Source organism: Hemicordylus capensis, chromosome 3 (genome assembly GCF_027244095.1).
Source record: "Hemicordylus capensis ecotype Gifberg chromosome 3, rHemCap1.1.pri, whole genome shotgun sequence".
NCBI classification, from domain to species: Eukaryota; Metazoa; Chordata; class Lepidosauria; order Squamata; family Cordylidae; genus Hemicordylus; species Hemicordylus capensis.
The window spans coordinates 290,543,609-290,560,423 of NC_069659.1; the positions used below are offsets into that span (position 1 = coordinate 290,543,609).

At 44.8% G+C, this 16,815-nt stretch overlaps 1 protein-coding gene across 4 annotated transcripts in view; it reads right to left on the reverse strand.

Annotated features, from left to right (window-relative positions):
• Positions 1-16,815, reverse strand: part of UGGT1 (UDP-glucose glycoprotein glucosyltransferase 1) — a 118,853-nt gene that overhangs the window by 68,203 nt on the left and 33,835 nt on the right. For all 4 annotated transcript variants that reach the window (XM_053308613.1, XM_053308614.1, XM_053308612.1 and 1 more), the window contains exons 12-14: positions 13,167-13,258; positions 11,907-12,057; positions 10,617-10,736 (exon numbers count right to left, since the gene is read on the reverse strand). In XM_053308613.1, the coding sequence (XP_053164588.1) occupies positions 10,617-10,736; positions 11,907-12,057; positions 13,167-13,258 (363 nt within the window). The remainder of the gene's footprint in view (positions 1-10,616; positions 10,737-11,906; positions 12,058-13,166; positions 13,259-16,815) is intronic.

The following is a 16,815-nucleotide window of genomic DNA, read 5'->3' on the forward strand; positions in this document are numbered from 1 at the left end:
ATAAGGAAATAGGTTCTGCACCTGTGCAGGCACCTCGCAGGTCGACTAAGTAGCTCCTCACTACGCCCAACCGTCTACACGTGCCCTCTGAGTCTGTTATATTCAACGGTTGGGCGTCTTCCTGTCAGTTCTGTGCAGACCGCCATCATTACATGATCTGCTCCCTGCCGCAACATTTGTTGTTGCACTTTACTGCTTCCGTCTTCTGCAGTGGGGATGGCTCGGAGGGGGCGTGTCTTAAGAATTCAACAGATCACTTCCAGATCAATAGTTACAGGTAAGCAACCTGTTTATCTGGATCGTGTTCCATTGATTCCATGAGGAAATGGGTGATTAGTCAGCTTTACACCTTGGCAGAGGGTGCCGTAGGCAGAACTCTATGGAAACACCCTTTTCAAGACACTCCTCCCATACTCAGCCCGTCACGCCATGCATAGGTCTATGGCATAGTGCTTGAGGAACAGCTGTTGAGAGGACCATGTTGCTGCTGTACAGATGTCCTCCATCTTTATCCCCGATAAATGGGCAGCCATTGAGTATGCTCTGGCTGAATGTGCCTGTACAGTCTTTGGGGGAGTAACCCCCTGATGTTTGTACGCGAGCAGGATCAGTTCCACAAGCCAGTGCACCAAATGCTATCTGGACACAGCCTGCTCCTTATTCCTCCCCTTGTAGGCCACAAAAAGCTTCTTCATCTTTCTCAGTAACTTTGTTCCCTGCAAGTAGTACAGCAGAGCTCTTCAGACATCCAAGGAATGTAGAGCTGTCTCCAAGGCCGTCTGTGGGGCCTGGGAAAAGGTTGGCAAAATGATTTCCTGATTAAGGTGGAATTCAGTAAGCACCTTTGGGCGAAAGGCCGGGTCCAGTCCCATTACCACCTTATGCGGGTAGAACTGAGTGTACGGCCTATCTATTCTCAATGCTGCCAACTCCCTCACACGCTTCACTGTGGTAATGGCAATTAAGAATGCCACCTTGAGGGTGGTTAAGCGCAAATTTGCCAAATGTAGAGGCTTGAGCCGTTAGCACTAATGACAGACTCCACTGCTCCATTGGCCGTTTCAGCGGCGGGTATAGATTATTAAGGCCCTTCATGAACCTTTTGCTCTCCAGATGAGAAAATACTGTTGTCCCATCCCATCCAGAGTGCTTGACCGATATGACTGCTAGATGTACTTTCAAAGACACATTAGCCAGCCCCTTCATTTTCAAGGTGGTCAAATAAAGCAACACCTGTCGCACGGTAGCACACAGTGGACGGAAGTTGTGTCCTCGCACATAGGTTTTGAACCGCTTCCACTTGCTGAAGTAACTGCACCTAGTCAAAGGGTGCCTATTATTCAACAGAATCTTCTTCAGAACCCAATTCTCCATGCTGTCATGTACAGTGTTCGGATTTCGGGATACAGCACCTTCCCTCCTTCCCTCTGGAGCAGGTCCGGAATAAGAGGGAGTCTGCAGAAGTTCCCTCTCAACAACTGCAGCAGTGGCGCAAACCATGGCTGGGCGGCCACCATGGGGTCAGGAGTAGGCAGGATGCCCCTTCTCTCAGAATCTGGGCCAGCACTTGGCTCATCAGCAGCAGTGGCAGAAACAGGTACAGAAGCCCCAAGAGACAGTGGTGTTGGAAGGCATCGTCCAGCAATCCCATGCCCACGCCAGCACATGAGCAATATTTTGGACACTTCCTGTTGGCAGCTGTGGCAAATATGTCCACAGTTGAGGTGCCCCATCTGCTGAAGACAAGCTTCCTGAGACAAGCTTCCTTGATCTCCCATTTGTGTCTGTGATTGAATTGACAGGTCTGACTGAGACTGTCGGCCAGATGATTGTCGATGGCTCTTATATGTATTGCTACTGGGTAAATGACATGCGCAATGCACCATTCCCATATCCGTGTGGACAGGGCACATAGCGTTGGGGAGACTGTGCCCCCTTGCTTGTTGAGGTAGGCGATTGCCGGCATGTTGTCTAGGTGAATCTGTGTTACTGTTCCTCTGATTTGGGGCTCGAACACCCTCAAAGCCAAAAATACAGCCAGTAGTTCTAAGTAATTTATTATCCCGAGTCTGTAAGCATATCCACTTCCCTTGGATGCGGTGCAGTCCACAATGAGCTCCCCATCCAAACAGGAAAGCATCCGTCATGACCCATTGTGTTGGTGTTAATGGTTTGAATAGCACCCCTTGGAAAAGGTTGCCCTCTGACATCCACCAACGCAGAGAATTCAACACAGCCTGTGGGATCCTTAGGCGTAACCTCTGGCTGTCTATATTGGGTCAGAAATTGTCCAGATACCATCGTTGCAGAGGAAGCATGTCCAATATCTGACAGTTGTGTTGCAGGACGCCATCAAGCACAACAATCTTTGGATCTCCTTTGCCGGCTGAATGGGGCTGCCCAGAAACAGGCTCGTCAGCAAGATGATTTGGTGACAGCGTTCCCTCGGTAAGAATGCCCTTTTCTGCTTCATGTCTAGAGTGGTGCCAATAAAGCTTAGCTGTTTCCTGGGCTCGAGGTTCATTTTTTTCCAATTTATGTGGATGCCTAAATCTTGCAGCAGGTGCATTATCAACTGGATTTGTGAGATCAGCAGTTCCTTGTCGCTGCTCACCAAGAGCCAGTCGTCCAAATAAGGATAAACAATCAAGTCCTGAGTTCACAAATATGCCACTATGACAGCCATCACCTTGGTATATACTTGTGGTGCCGCTGAGAGTCCAAAGGGCAAGACCGGTACACTGCATCTCCTACTGTGGATCTGAGATACTTCCGGTGATTCTCCTGAATGCCTACATGAAAGTAAGCATCCTTCAGATCAATGTTGCCGCCCACTCTTCCTGAACTAAGAATGGTAGTATTGCCTGCAACGTTGTCATCCTGAATTTCCACTATAACAAGGAGCCCAAATGAGGTCTGAATGCTATGGGGGTCAAACAAAAAACTGACAGGAAGATGCCCAACCGCTGAATATAACAGACTCAGAGGGCACGTGCAGACAGCTGGGCATCGCAAGGAGCTACTTAGTAGGCCTGTGAGGTGCCTGCGCAGGTGCAGAACCGATTTCCTTATGGAATCAACAGTTCACGATCCAGATCTATTTGTTCCCCATCTGAGGATCGCCGGCTTGAAGCCAATGCATCCTCAGCAATGTGTACACTGAAGAAGGGGAGGAAGGAGGATGAAGACCCTCCTACTTTGCTCCTGATTAACAGGTTACATGCTGAAGCTCACCGTACCCTTCCCCTCAGCCTGAAGGACAGACTTCAGAAAATGAGCACTGAGTACTATCACTGAGATTTAATAGAGCACATAAATGTGTCCCATTAATTTCAAAAAGACTGCTTGTGGGTCACTTAGTGTGGATGTGAGCCGACTGTAGTAGCCTGTCTCCCTATTTGTGTTTTTATGTATATAATATATGTACGCACACACACACACTCACACAAACTCACTTAAATGTTGCAGTTAAGAGACAGATTACTCCAGTCTCTGGCTTTTAGCTGGATTAAGACTCATAAGAAGTCTTATTGAGATTTATAGGGCAAGTTAGGGTTAGGGTTAGGAATACTCATGAGTGTAAGCCAGTGAATACAACAGCTTATCTCATAATTGAAATATTTAAATTTGTGTGTGCCTAAGTGTATACACACACACACTCACTCACTCACACACACACACACACAATCTCTGTGGGGTAACCAAGCTTAAGATCTGCAACAGAAGGGGTACACTGAAAGTTTGGGAACCCGTGGTATATCACATTACCCAAGGGCTGCAGCAACAGCACTGGTACCTTGTTAAAAGTGCTGGCTTAAATGTACAAAACTCTATAACAGCTTGAGACCCACACACTTCAGAAGTTGCACTTTCCTATATTCCATTATAATTTTAACACGAAACTAATGGGAAATATTCCTGACTCAGGTGAAACTAGTTGATTTAAGAGGATCAGGAATACAAATTACGTTCATCAAATGTGTTTATTGACCAATATCTAATTTTAAATATGTGGTTATATATAAATATTACTAGTAAGAACTAATCAGCCTACTTTCCTTTCACTGTCTCTACATCTGGACTAAATTTGGTGCAAATCAAGGTTCACAAGTTAGATCTCTTGCCCTTCAAACGTTCATGTATCCGTCATCTTGGACTAGGGTGGATGTCATCATTACAACTGCATCACTGAGGTTCCTGTGTGTCACTCACTACAGCTGTTCCAAATCTGGTTCAAATTAGACAGTCCTCAGGTTAATGTACTTGTGCCACAAAAGTTTATACATCCGCCATCTTGGATTGGGGTGGGTGACATCATCACAAACTACACCATTGGGGCATCCCTATGTGTCCATCCAGCTGTAGCAAATTTGGTTCAAATTGGTTAGATTGTCCACAAGTTAATGCACTTGCACCTCCAAAGTTTACATGCCCATCATCTTGAATTGGGGTGGATCTCATCATCACAATCTTCACCGTTGAGGTGTCCCTATGTGTCCCTACAGCTGTAGCAAATTTGGTTCATATCAGTTAGACTGTCCACAAATTAGCCCACTTGTGCCTCAAACGTTCATGCGTCCACCATCTTGGATTGGGATAGATGACATCATCACAAACTGTGCCACTGAGGTGTCCCTATGTGTCCCTACAGCTGCAGCAGATTTGGTTCAAATCCGTTAAGTGGTTCACAAGTTAGCCCACTTGCGCCTCAAACATTTATGCATCTGCCATCTTGGATTGGGGTGGATGACATCATCACAAACTACACCGTGGAGGTATCCCTATGTGTACCTACAACTGTACCCAGTTTGGTTCATATTGGTCCAGGCGTTGCAATGCTGATGGGGTTGGGGGACACATGGACACACACAGAATGCCGGGTGATCTCATTAGCATACTGGAAAGTAGGCTAAAAATGGAAATAAATAATGGTCCACAAAGTATCTATTCATATAAATAACCCATCATGATTTTATACAACTTGAGACTGCCTTCTTAATTTGCATAATCTATGTAGAGCAGTGGTCTTCACTATTTTTCAAGCAGGGGTTACTTTGGTGGGGAAAAACAAGTCGCTCACCTGTATCTTTTGATCTGATATCATTCCCCAAACTGGGCTCTGCGCCTGCACAGCAGCCACCACGGAAGGCTTCATCAGTTCCTCGAAATTCTCTGAAGCCCTGCCCTTCACATGTGGAGCACACTCGGTCTCTTTTGGAGCAAGAGCACCTTTCTCTTAAGTTCCTGGATGGATGATGTTGGATTGATGCTTCTTCAGAGAAGGCAGAGAAGGAAATAAGATAAGTGCATCCAATAAGTGGGGAGGCTGAGTGGGTGTTGTGAATGACACCTCGTCACCAAATGATCAAAAGTTACAGGTGAGCAACTTGTTTATCTTTGTGATGGACCAGTATCATTCCCAACATTGGGAGAGTAGCTAGTTCCCAAATAGGAGAAGGCTGCATCCGAGAACCTTCTTAAAAATGGGGCTCCCAAAACCAGCCTCAGTCACAGAGCACATGTCAAGGGCGTAGTATTGAATAAAAGGTTGATCAGTCAACCAGATTGCAGCCTTGCGGATTTCAGTGAAACTCACTCCTGACAGGTAAGTAGCCGAGGCCGCCATTGCCCTTGTGGAATGAGTCCAGATGGTAGAAGGCGGAGTTCATCCTTGCTTCTTGTAGCATAACAGGATAGACTGAACCAGCCATTCAGGCAGCCTTGTCTGGAAACAGGTCATTCCCTACTGGGACCCTAAAAGGTAATGAAGAGTTTGTGAGTATGCCTGAAGTCCTTAGTGTGTGCCAGGTAATACAGGAGGGTGAATGAGGAGGACCCTATGGGCATCCAAAGAGTGTAATGAGCATTCAAGGGGTGACACAAGGCCAAGAAAAAAGGTGGGCAAAATGGTGTATTGGTTAATGAAAATCCGGGACTACCTTTAGGAGGAAGGCTGGGTCAGTACACATCGCCACCTTGTTAGGGTAAAACATTACATAGGTAATGCCAATGCTTAGAGAGGAAAGCTCACTGACCCTCCTGGCTGTTGTAACTGCAACGAGGAAGGTTACTTTAAAGTTAAGTAACTTGAGGAATGTTGAAGATGGGCTTAAAGGAATCTTCCATGAGCGTAGAGAGGACCAGAGAAAGACTCCAGAGTTGCACTAATTCAAGCCTTTCAAAAAAACACTTGCAGGGGCTGATGGAGGGGAAAGAGATGTGGATCCTCAACTTGTGTGCACTGCAGATAATGCAGACATGTATACTTTGATAGATGAGGTAGACAATCCTGTCTGCTTAATAGAATTAAGGTAGAGTAAGATTTGGTGGTCCGAAGCTGTGGAGGGATCAAAACCCTTGGACCGGGCAGAAACAGAAAGTCTCTTCCACTAGCAGGTGTAACTGCACCTCGTGGAGGCCTTCCATTCATAAAGAAGAATATTATTCAAAAGGTCAACCTCCACGCTATCAAGTCAGGGTGGCGAACCACTCCTCTCCAGACAATAGGAGAAGAAGCTGTTGCAATGTCAGCATCTGGAATTTCCTTGTATGTATAGTTCTATTGCTCCTTTGGATAACAGTTCTTGTACCTCTGCTAGAAGCATAGGAGTTGCAGGGGTATATTTTATTCCCATGAAGGGAGGTGGAGACAAGAACTCTAGGGCGTAGCCGGTGGAGAAGATACCCAGCTGTTGGATAACAGCACCCAGCTGTTGGAGGTGATAAGACGCCAAGGTGCTAAGTAGAAAGTGAGCTGGATAGAAGAAGGAACAGGAGCAATGGGCATGGGCACAGAGGAGTCGAAGACTTTGTTTGGAGGCATCTTGGCCTCCAGGCTTTTGATGTTATTTCCCAAGTTGAGAGAAGGACATCTTTGACCTTGAGGAAAGGAGAGGCGGAAATTTATCTTGACAGAATGAGGATAGGAGGCCTTGGCTCTGTCCAGCCTTTGGAATCTTTGAGTATAGGAGCACAATGCAGGTGCAGTTGAAGTGAAAGCACGCACAGTAAGACTTCTTAATGTTCTCCATGACATTGTCTATCTCTTTACTGAAAAGCCCTTCCCCGTCAAAGGGCAAATCTTAGATCTTGTCCCGCATATCCTGCTGGAGCAAAGAAAACCAAAGCCAGGCATGACACAGCACTGGTCAGGGTGCGGGACTCAATCTCTGTTAGATGTTTTGCCGTACTTAGAGACTGATGGGTAACATCAGCAGATTTTGTGAGAAGCCAAATAAAATCAAATCTTATTTTACTGTGAGCCGCCTCAAGCAGTAGTGTACTGGAAGAGCAGGGTATAAATATTTTAAATAAATAAAATAAATAAATAAGCTCCTTGAAAAGTGCCTATAAAGGTGCAGGGGCATTCTGCATGTCAGTCTTGAAGCCTTCCTAGACAGAATAACTAAATTTTGCCATACAGGCCACATAGTTACAAACCTTCATGCAGAGGGAGGAAGAGGAGTAACTCTTACACCCTATAGAGTCCAGCTTCCTGAGCTCTTTATCTATGGGAGCAGAATGTTGTTTTCCAGATTTTGAAGAAAGCACACAGTTGATGACCAAAGAGTTTGGGTGTGTGTGTGTGCTTAAATAAGTATTGGCAGTCCTCTTCATGCACCCGATAGAAGTTCTCTAACCTACAAGAGGTTGAAGCTGTAGATGAGGGGGCTTCCCAAGCTGACTTAGCTGAGTTAACTAGTACCGGTAGCATGGGCAGAGCCGCAGGAGTAGAAGCGATGGTCAAAGACATAAAGTCATAAACCAGGTCACTGACAGTTTTGGTAGGAGACTTTAGCTCCAGGCCGAGCACTTTCACCATCTCAGAGACCTGGAGTCTATGAGACTTGGTCTCTTCATTGGGAGAGTCTGATGGTTTATTTGAAACATCATCATCTGGAGAGGTGCCAGAAGACGTTTCTGTAACAGTGGAATCATCATCAGACTCAGAGGTGGAAACATACTCCTCATCGAGAGATGTGTATCAGGGACAACAGGAGCATCTGGTGGTATTGATGGCTCAACAGGGTCCTCTGGTTGAAGTGGAACATGAGAAGGAGGAGCAGGCAGAAGAGTTGAAGCAGCAGGTTTGGAGGGCAGAGGCTGGAGCCCAGGAAGGGGATCAATAGGATGCTTGAAAGGAAAAGGGACCAGTAGGCTGATCCTGAGGAGTGCACTACTTCAGATTATTTAACTTCCATAGGTGAAACTCCTCATAATCATATGGAAATGAAGAGGAGTGTCCAACATTTGGTCTCCGAACTGATGCATCCTGAAGATGCATCCTGGGTCGAGGGCACCCGGAGACCTCCAGTAATCCATCTTTTGTTGATATGAAAGAGGAGCTGGCAGAGAAAAACGAAGCTACTCCTTCCAAGTCGATGGGAGATGAGAAGGAGAGGCAACTAGAGTAGCTCTGGCAGGCGAGGCAGATGAGTCTTCAGAACACATGGAACCCCATCGGGTTCATCCTTGATGTCGAGTCCGTGTAAAGAGAACCTTCGAAGGTCAATCATGATGCAGTCAAGGGGTATGGAATAGAATCCAGTATTTGGATATCCCTCAACTTCGATGATGTCGAGGGGAACCCTGTGCTGAAAGCAGGTGAAATCAAAGCTGATGAAGAATGTGATCCATAGTTGTCGACGAAGACAGCCATGGAGGATGGATTGTGGAGACTGACACCAACGAGGTGGAGTCTGAAGAGCGCCCAATGACGATGGTGGCAGAACTTAAGGCTTGTTCACAATTTTTGTGGAGGAGGACGAAGAATGGGAATCGACTGCAGAAAGTGTCAGTGTCTAAGTCAGCGAAGAAGCAAGCAGACAGAGTGGCACTGGAGGTGGCACTGACGAGGAGCAACACTCGACAGTCATCAATGTTGACAGATAAGAAATCATAGCTGAAGATCTTGTTCAATGAAGAAGCCGACTTGGTCAAAGCCAACAAGGTTGAAGGGGGCATTGACATTGATACTGAAGGTGCCAACAATGTCTTAAAGAGCTTCAGGGCAGTCGAGGACTCGGGAGTCCTTGTCCTTCCTCTCTTTGTGATGTTTGTGGTGGACTCCTTAGGGACGTCCCTCGGATTCTTAAAGGTGCTGGAGATGGAATCAGATGGAGGCTTAAATGTCAGAGCCGACTTTGAGATTGATGACGCTGTCGATGTCAACGGCATTGGAGTCAGCAGGCGCAAGGCGGTCTTGTAAAGTGTGGCCCGCAACCATAATTCCCAATTCCTCTGGGTCTGCTTCGAAAAGGAGAGGCAGATTTTACAAGAGTGGACAATATGGTCCCCTCCTAGGCACAGCAAAACAAATCATGCCAGTCCGAAGAGGGTAAGGTGCCATGACACGAGGAACAATGTTTAAAGGTTTTCTTCAAGTCCGTGAGACTTGAGATGAAGAAGAAAGAAAGAGGCAAAACATAGTCCGAAAGTTTTTTTTAAAAAACAGTAACTAATTTAGAAATACACTTTTTTTTGTTCCAGGAACCGAGATAAAGGAGTGAATCCCTAAGCAAGTGCACACTATGGTGGATGGAAAGGAAGCGAGGAGAAAAGAAGCTCTGGCACCAAAAGAGACTGAGTGTGCTCCATGTGTGAAGGGTGGGGCTTCAGAGTGCTTCAAGGAGCTGTCGAATCCTTCCGTGGTGGGTACTGCACAGGTGCAGATCCCAGTGTTAGGAATGATGCCAAGCCAGCACAAAGATCTTTCCATGCAAGTGCCATTTCCCACTGTGCTGTCCTCCACACAGTACTGTATGTTTCTTAGGGCTGGGAGGGCCCTTTAAGAGAGACAGGGCTGAGAAGGGCTATACTTCCAGACACTCTGTGCATGCCTTCCAAGATGGTGCGAGGGCTCAAGTATTCAGTTTTGGCCAAAACTTCACATAGGCCCAATAAACAATTAGTAAGGGAGCCACATTTAGGGTTGGTGGGGGCTGCCACCGGCCCCCAAGCCTTACAATGAAGAAAACTGATGCAAAGAGTAAGGGAACAAAAAGAGACACTTTCTACAGTTGTTTCACAATCCCACAAACTTCCTTTTCCACTGCATGCTCTCCAAAGTCCAAGATTCTTTCCAAAGCATTGCAAGACCTTTGGATCAGTGTTCCCTCTAACAAGGATTCCCAGATGTTGTTGACTACAACTCCCAGAATCCCCAGCTGAAATGGTTTTTGTTTGGGGATTATGGGAGTTGTAGTGAACAACATCTAGGAATCCCTGTTAGAGGGAACACTGCTTTGGATCTAGGCTGGCTTTTAATCGCCAGGTCAAGCTTTTAGCAAGAGGTTTCAATATATGTTTCTGTTGTCCGGTTTTATTTAATAATTTGTTGGGCCTCTCCAACACTTACTCAAGAGTGACTTAGACTAAAAGTCACAAAAATGTTGTGTTTTCAAGACGTAACCTCTCTGAAATCCTAGGACATCCAAATAATAAAAACAAACATGAGAGAGTTTAACCTTGACATTAGTCCCATTCATCCCATTATATTCATCATATTATGGAATCAACAGGACAGAAAACTGGGTTTAAACAAAATCTAAAATTGTCCAGCCCAGGAAGGTTTAGGGTACAGTTAACAGAGGAAAATAAGCAAAATCACCACTTACATAATTATGAAAGTTTTTTCTTATTTGTCTGATTACACCAGGAAAGGTAGGGCGCAGTAGCTCCTGAATACTGGAAGGCCAAGAATTGTATCTGCTGTCAATTTCAAGATTATTGATCCACTAAAAACATCAAAACAAACAAAAAAACATGTGCTACTTAAACTACTTAATGCCAGTAACATTACATTTAGAGGTTCTAGGGTCACGAAAATGAGATACGATAAACATTATCTGAATTTTATTTACAACACAACATTCCCACTGCATCTATCTTATAGTGCATGTTTTGTTCGTCCTGGCGTTTTCATCACTTTTAGCCAAGCAGAGGCTGGCAATGAAATCTAAGTGGAAGAATACTGAAGCTCAGGCTAATCCTGTCACCACAGCTAAACCACACTGCCTTGATTACCTAAGTGTAAGGGAAACCCCTAAGTGTGCAGTGTTAGGAACTTTTGAGCCACTCTCTGAGTCTTAGGATAAAGATACAAATGCCTAATGTTGGTTTGCCTCCCATCACTCTGCTGAGCTGGAACACCAGCACCGATTGGGCCACCGAGTGGGCAGGACTGGAACCCAGCACTGGATTGGAGCAAAAAAATTAGTAGCTCCCATGCACCGAGGGCCTTGAGCACGATCCTATGTTCTGCCCTCTGTGGAGGTGAACTGCTCTGTGTCTACATTGCACAATTGCACTACATTGCACAATTGCACTACATTGCACTACATTGCACAATTGCACTTGCAACACTATTGCCATTATTCCCAATGGAAGCAGCCTTGCAAAGGCAACTGTGCAATGTTTAGTAGGCACAGAGCAGCCTGCCTCTGCAACAGTGCCAACGTGCTTTGGAGAGCCTTGCAGAAGTGCAAGAGTCTCACTTGCTCATCAGCATTTTTCTGTGAAGTATGTGAGTGACTAGATGACTGGCCTCTAAGAGAAATATCACTTTGGTACTTAAGAAGAAAATTACCCCTAATCAGCTTTACTTTAGGTTACAGTTATCTCGAATTCCAGCTCTGATTCAAGCAGCATGGTGTCAGTACACAGATGCCTTTTCATAATGATTTCTAATACAATTTCTTTCTTTCTACACATTTGCAGATCAAAGCGTAAATTATCTGGGGCAGAGCTCAAACTTTTATTCTGTCCAGATATGCATCTATACAGCTAAGACCTATTACGGAATTCTATCATGACAGTCCACAAACAAATCCAATCAGAGCCAAAAGGAATTTTTTCTGTTTGAAGGCACTCACCACATGGTTTAGATTGCTGGAAACAATACTCACTGAAATAGCAGGACTTCTGATATCTACAGCATAGTCAGAGTCAGATGGCTGGATGTTCAGCTTTAACACATTGTGCATGGAAAGGCCAACAATTCCTAGACTGTGCAGTCCTTCCATAACACGAGCTTCATTCCGCAGCACATCAAACAAGCTAGAAAGCACAGATCAGATTAAAAGTGTAAAATACAAATGCAGATACAGTGGTCCCTCGACTTACGAACTACTCGACATAAGTATTTTTCGAGTTACAAACGGCAGTTTTAGATCCGGTTTTAGATGCGGTTTTTTCGACTTACAAATTTTTAGATGGGGTTTCCTCGACTTACGAATTTTACATGCGGTTTCCTTGACTTGCCTGCCTGTTTACTGCCTGTTTATTCTTGAAAAGAAATGTTCCTGTGCAGTTTGCAAGCCTTACTGGGGGTCTGGGTCTTTTTTCTAGGCTCCGGAACGCATTAATCCGTTCCCAATGCATTCCTATGGGAAACCGCTTTTCGACTTACGAACTTTTCGACTTACAAATGTGCATTCGGAACGGATTAATTTTGTAAGTAGAGGGACCACTGTATACTCTAGCCTTTTACACTAGCTGCACTCTATACTGACAGAGAATGTGTGTGACATATTCCAAAGTGTAGATTAGAATTCATACCCATATGCTTCCTCCATTTACCCCTGCCTCTACAGGTTGACTTCATTCTCCACAGGCGTTCCGTTCCCACATATTAACGCGGGCAACGAAACAGCAGATAATGAGTCATTGAGTCTATGGGAACATGGGGATTAGGTTCCTGACCTCAAACCCCATCACCCAAATTGTGAAAGCGGGCCAAATAAAGTGCCCTATCATGCTCCACAGGTCTCCTGGCATCCAGCAAAAGTCCCAAATGGTCCCCAAAAGTCATGGATTTTTTTCCTGGGGAGGGGGCAAAATGAGCTACAAAACGGCTCCTACAGACAAAATGGTAGTCAGAAATTACCTCCGCTGTCATTTCCGTCCTTCTAGGAACCACAGATATGTGGGTTTTAACCCTTTTGTATCTGCAGATAAGGAGATTGGGTGTCTATTTGACACCTGTGGATAAGCGAAACCATGAATAGTGATTCCGCATACAACAAAGTTTGCCTGTATTTGCCTTCTTTTTTCTCTTGTCTCTGCCGCAGTCAATTATGGATTGCAAGCTCCACAAGGTATCAACTTGTACTTTTTGATGCACCATGCACAGTGATGACACCATATAAATAAATCAGTAATCAAACCTAAATATGTCTTGTGTGTCCAGATCTATGTGGAGTCCATTGATAAATAGAGCAGAATCTCCAGACTGTAATCCCAATGTTCCCTTGAAGTACTGAAAAAAGTGTGATGAAGCCATTAATAGAATGCTAACAACTAACATTAGTTCATTTTATACAAGACTTCAGGAGCATACATCAAATCTTTCACTGACCTGCATTTAAGTGTTTTATTAGTTTAATATTAACTTTCAAAATCCACAAACACTACTGATCTCTATATGCCCTTTCAATATACTTGTCTCTTTCCACCCTATCAACTAGTAAAAGGTTCCTCCATTTTCTTGATTCTTTTGCCACAACTTGGTTTAGATGGAAAGCAGATGGAGAGAATCCTATGCAGCAATGGGATAACTTCCAGACTAGCCTTGTGCTAGTATAAATGCAGTTGTGCTAGCATAAGGATGTAGCACATTTGTTGCATGAAGAAATTCTCTTCTGTTCCAGACTAGATCTTGCACAAGTGCAACCTATTGCAATTGTGCAACTTCTTGCACAACCCCGTATAGCTGCAAATAGGAAACTCCTTGCACAACGTCCATTTGGATGCTTCCTCTTCCACTAGAAATACCACAACTTTGCAGACTGTTGCAACCACAAAAAGTCACTATGGATGCTACCTATGGTATTTGACTATAGGTCCTTTTAGTCCTTAGGCTCCCTAGCAACCAGGTTCAGAATTGATTTTCAAAGATCTGAATCCTGAACCCTTGGGACCAAAGGCCTTCTTGCCCCTACATTTGAGTCAACCACTGTGGTGGAGACTGGGAGAGAATTAGAAGTCTCCTAAAATGGATCACCAGCACGCTCCCTCCAGTGCCTCTGAGTGTGTTTTCCCTTCTACTTATGAAGTCTAGTGGCCAGGTCCTTCATAACTATGTGGCTGATTCTTTTTAAAAAATCAAGATGAACTGCTCTCCCTTCAAGGAAGAACTCCACATACCACCAAAGATCTCTCTGTTGCAGCTCTTAATAGTCCCTATGCAGACAATACAAAATGCACTAGATCAACTACTTCTAATCTTTAGTCATAAAAGACAGTTTATGAAACATGCATTTACATACGTGAAAAATATATAATAAGGCTCTCCACACAAGCAGTGTGGAGAGCTGGAAGGGGTTTGGCAGGGAGAGTGGACTTGACCCACTCTCCCTACACATGAGCATCCAGCCCTCCATGGGCAGCCGGATTGGCCGCCCACACGATTACCGGTTCCGTCACGGAGCTGGTTGGGTTGGTGGGGATTGGATGCCGCCCAGCCCCCAGAAGTCCTAGCATGCCCCACGAAAGTGCACAGGGCATGCTGGGGAGCCCCCCCACACACACACACACCGGGAGGCTTGTTGGAGCCTCCCAGTCAGGGTCTCCTCGTGAGTCACTGCACCACAGAGGCACACTATCCAGTAAACGGGGTTTACTGGAGCACTTGCTCCGCTAACCCCATTTAAAGGGAGGGGCTTTTAGGAGGGTTTGCTGCCAGGAGCCATGCGGCTCCTGTTACAACACACGACCAGGAGGAACTAGGCTAGGCACCCTTAGCCCGGTTTCTCCTGGTTGTGAGAATAGCTTTATTGTATTTTAAAATGGCTTTTCCAAACTAGCTATTTCCAGGAATAATGAGGTACTAGTGACTAAGATCTATGGCATATAATGATGCTGGATAGCATTAAGGGCTGCAAGGTCAAAAGCTATTGATTCCAAAGGGATATTACATCCATAAAGACAAAGTGTCCCTGGCAAAAGCTCAGGCCACATTTGCATTCAAGGATAGACCTAATCAAAAGGGGTACAATGAAACATGGAGATCAGGTCAGGGGGGAAAAGGCAGGATTTCACCAGAAATGCATCTTCCACTGTAGTCAAGCTGTCCTCTAGACAGCAAAGCAACTAAATTAGAAGCAATTCTAAACATCCTCTGTGTCACCTAAATCCAAAGTTCAGGTCTTAGCATAAATTTAGAGCAACTTAAACCTTGCAGTACTGAATCTCTAGTGGATATGAATGCTTTAGTGAGTATCCCAACAACATTTTCTAGGTCTGGACATCCCTCTCCCCCATGGTTTTCTCTTCATTGTCGTGACAACCCCTTTCCTCTGAGGGAGTTCGTTTTCTAGGGAGAGCTTGTTAAGACAGCTTTCTTGATGTTTTACACTGTCATACCAACATTTCTACACACACACACTTCAAAAGCGTAGTTCAAAAGACTACACCCTTCCCTTTAACACAGGGTAACAGATATTAGGCAGCAATTACCACAACACATTGGCCCAGTTCAGACATATGGGAATGTGGAATACTTCAGGCTCATGCACTCCCCCCATCTCCTCTGCACACAATTATGAGCTTCTGTTTGTGATAAGTAACAAATAATAGCTTCCCATATTTTGTCCAGTATGGGAAACTGGCTTGCATCCAGACTAATGCTGTGCACATGGGGGGAAATTCACATGCGCAAAGGGGGAGGGATGATTTCTGCCAATCTCCTCTTCCCTCTGCAGCTCATTGTGCCTCCAGAAAAGATGTTTGAGAGTTGTGGAACCCTCATGGTCATATTTTTGGGAGGCACAAGAGATGCAGAGGGAAGAGGGCAGACCAAAAATCATCTCTCCCCTGTTGTGTACATGAAACATTTTTCAACATGCACAGCATTAGTCTGGATATAAGTCACTGTCTGTTACAAACCACGAATGGAAGCTTTTAGCTATGCAAAAATGAGGGAGAACTACATGAATCCAAGATGCTCCAGATTCTCATAGTACTTAACCATGGTTTAGAGCAGGGCTGCACAACTTTGGCCTTTAGAGTGCAGAGCCTTTAAACACATTTTTGAAATATATTATGGCAAAAAATACAAGTTGTTCTAGTAAGAACTAGTCTGCCTACTTTCCTTGTACTATCTCTACAACTGTACTAAATTTGGTTCAACATGAGGCCCACAAGTTAGATCTCTTGCACCACAAATGTTCATGCGTCCGCCATCTTGGATTGGGGTGAATGACATCATCATGAACTATGCCATTGAGGTGTCTCTGTCGGTCACTCACTAAAACTACCAAATTTGGCCCAAATCTGTTAGACAATCCTCAAGTTAGTGCACTTGCACCTCAAAAGTTCACACTTTTTGTGACATCATCACAAACGACACCATTGAGGTGTCCCTAGAACTGTACCCAATTTGGTTCATATTGGTTCAGGCATTGCAAAGTTGATGGGGGTAGGGGGAACACACACACCAACACACAAAATGCTGGGTGATCTCATAAGCCTACTGGAAAGTAGGCTAAAAATGTTATCAATGTGTAGTGTTATGCCTGAATCAGGCCATTGTGAGTAAACTCTTAGTTTAGTCAGGTCATAAAAGGATGTACATGGAGACTATTGTGTTGTTTTTACTGTGCCAATTATTATGTTTGCATTTGTTCATTCCCAAAACACTGCACAAGAGTCTCTTAATTACTAGAATGACACACAACTGAGACTTATGCAAAAGCAGAGGCAAACACACATGACCAAATTTTCCCCAAGCAACTGCTAATAATTTCCCCCTAGGAAATAGATTACCAATTGGCTTGTGGTTTCCAAGCACTTGGAATTAACAACCCTGTATGTATC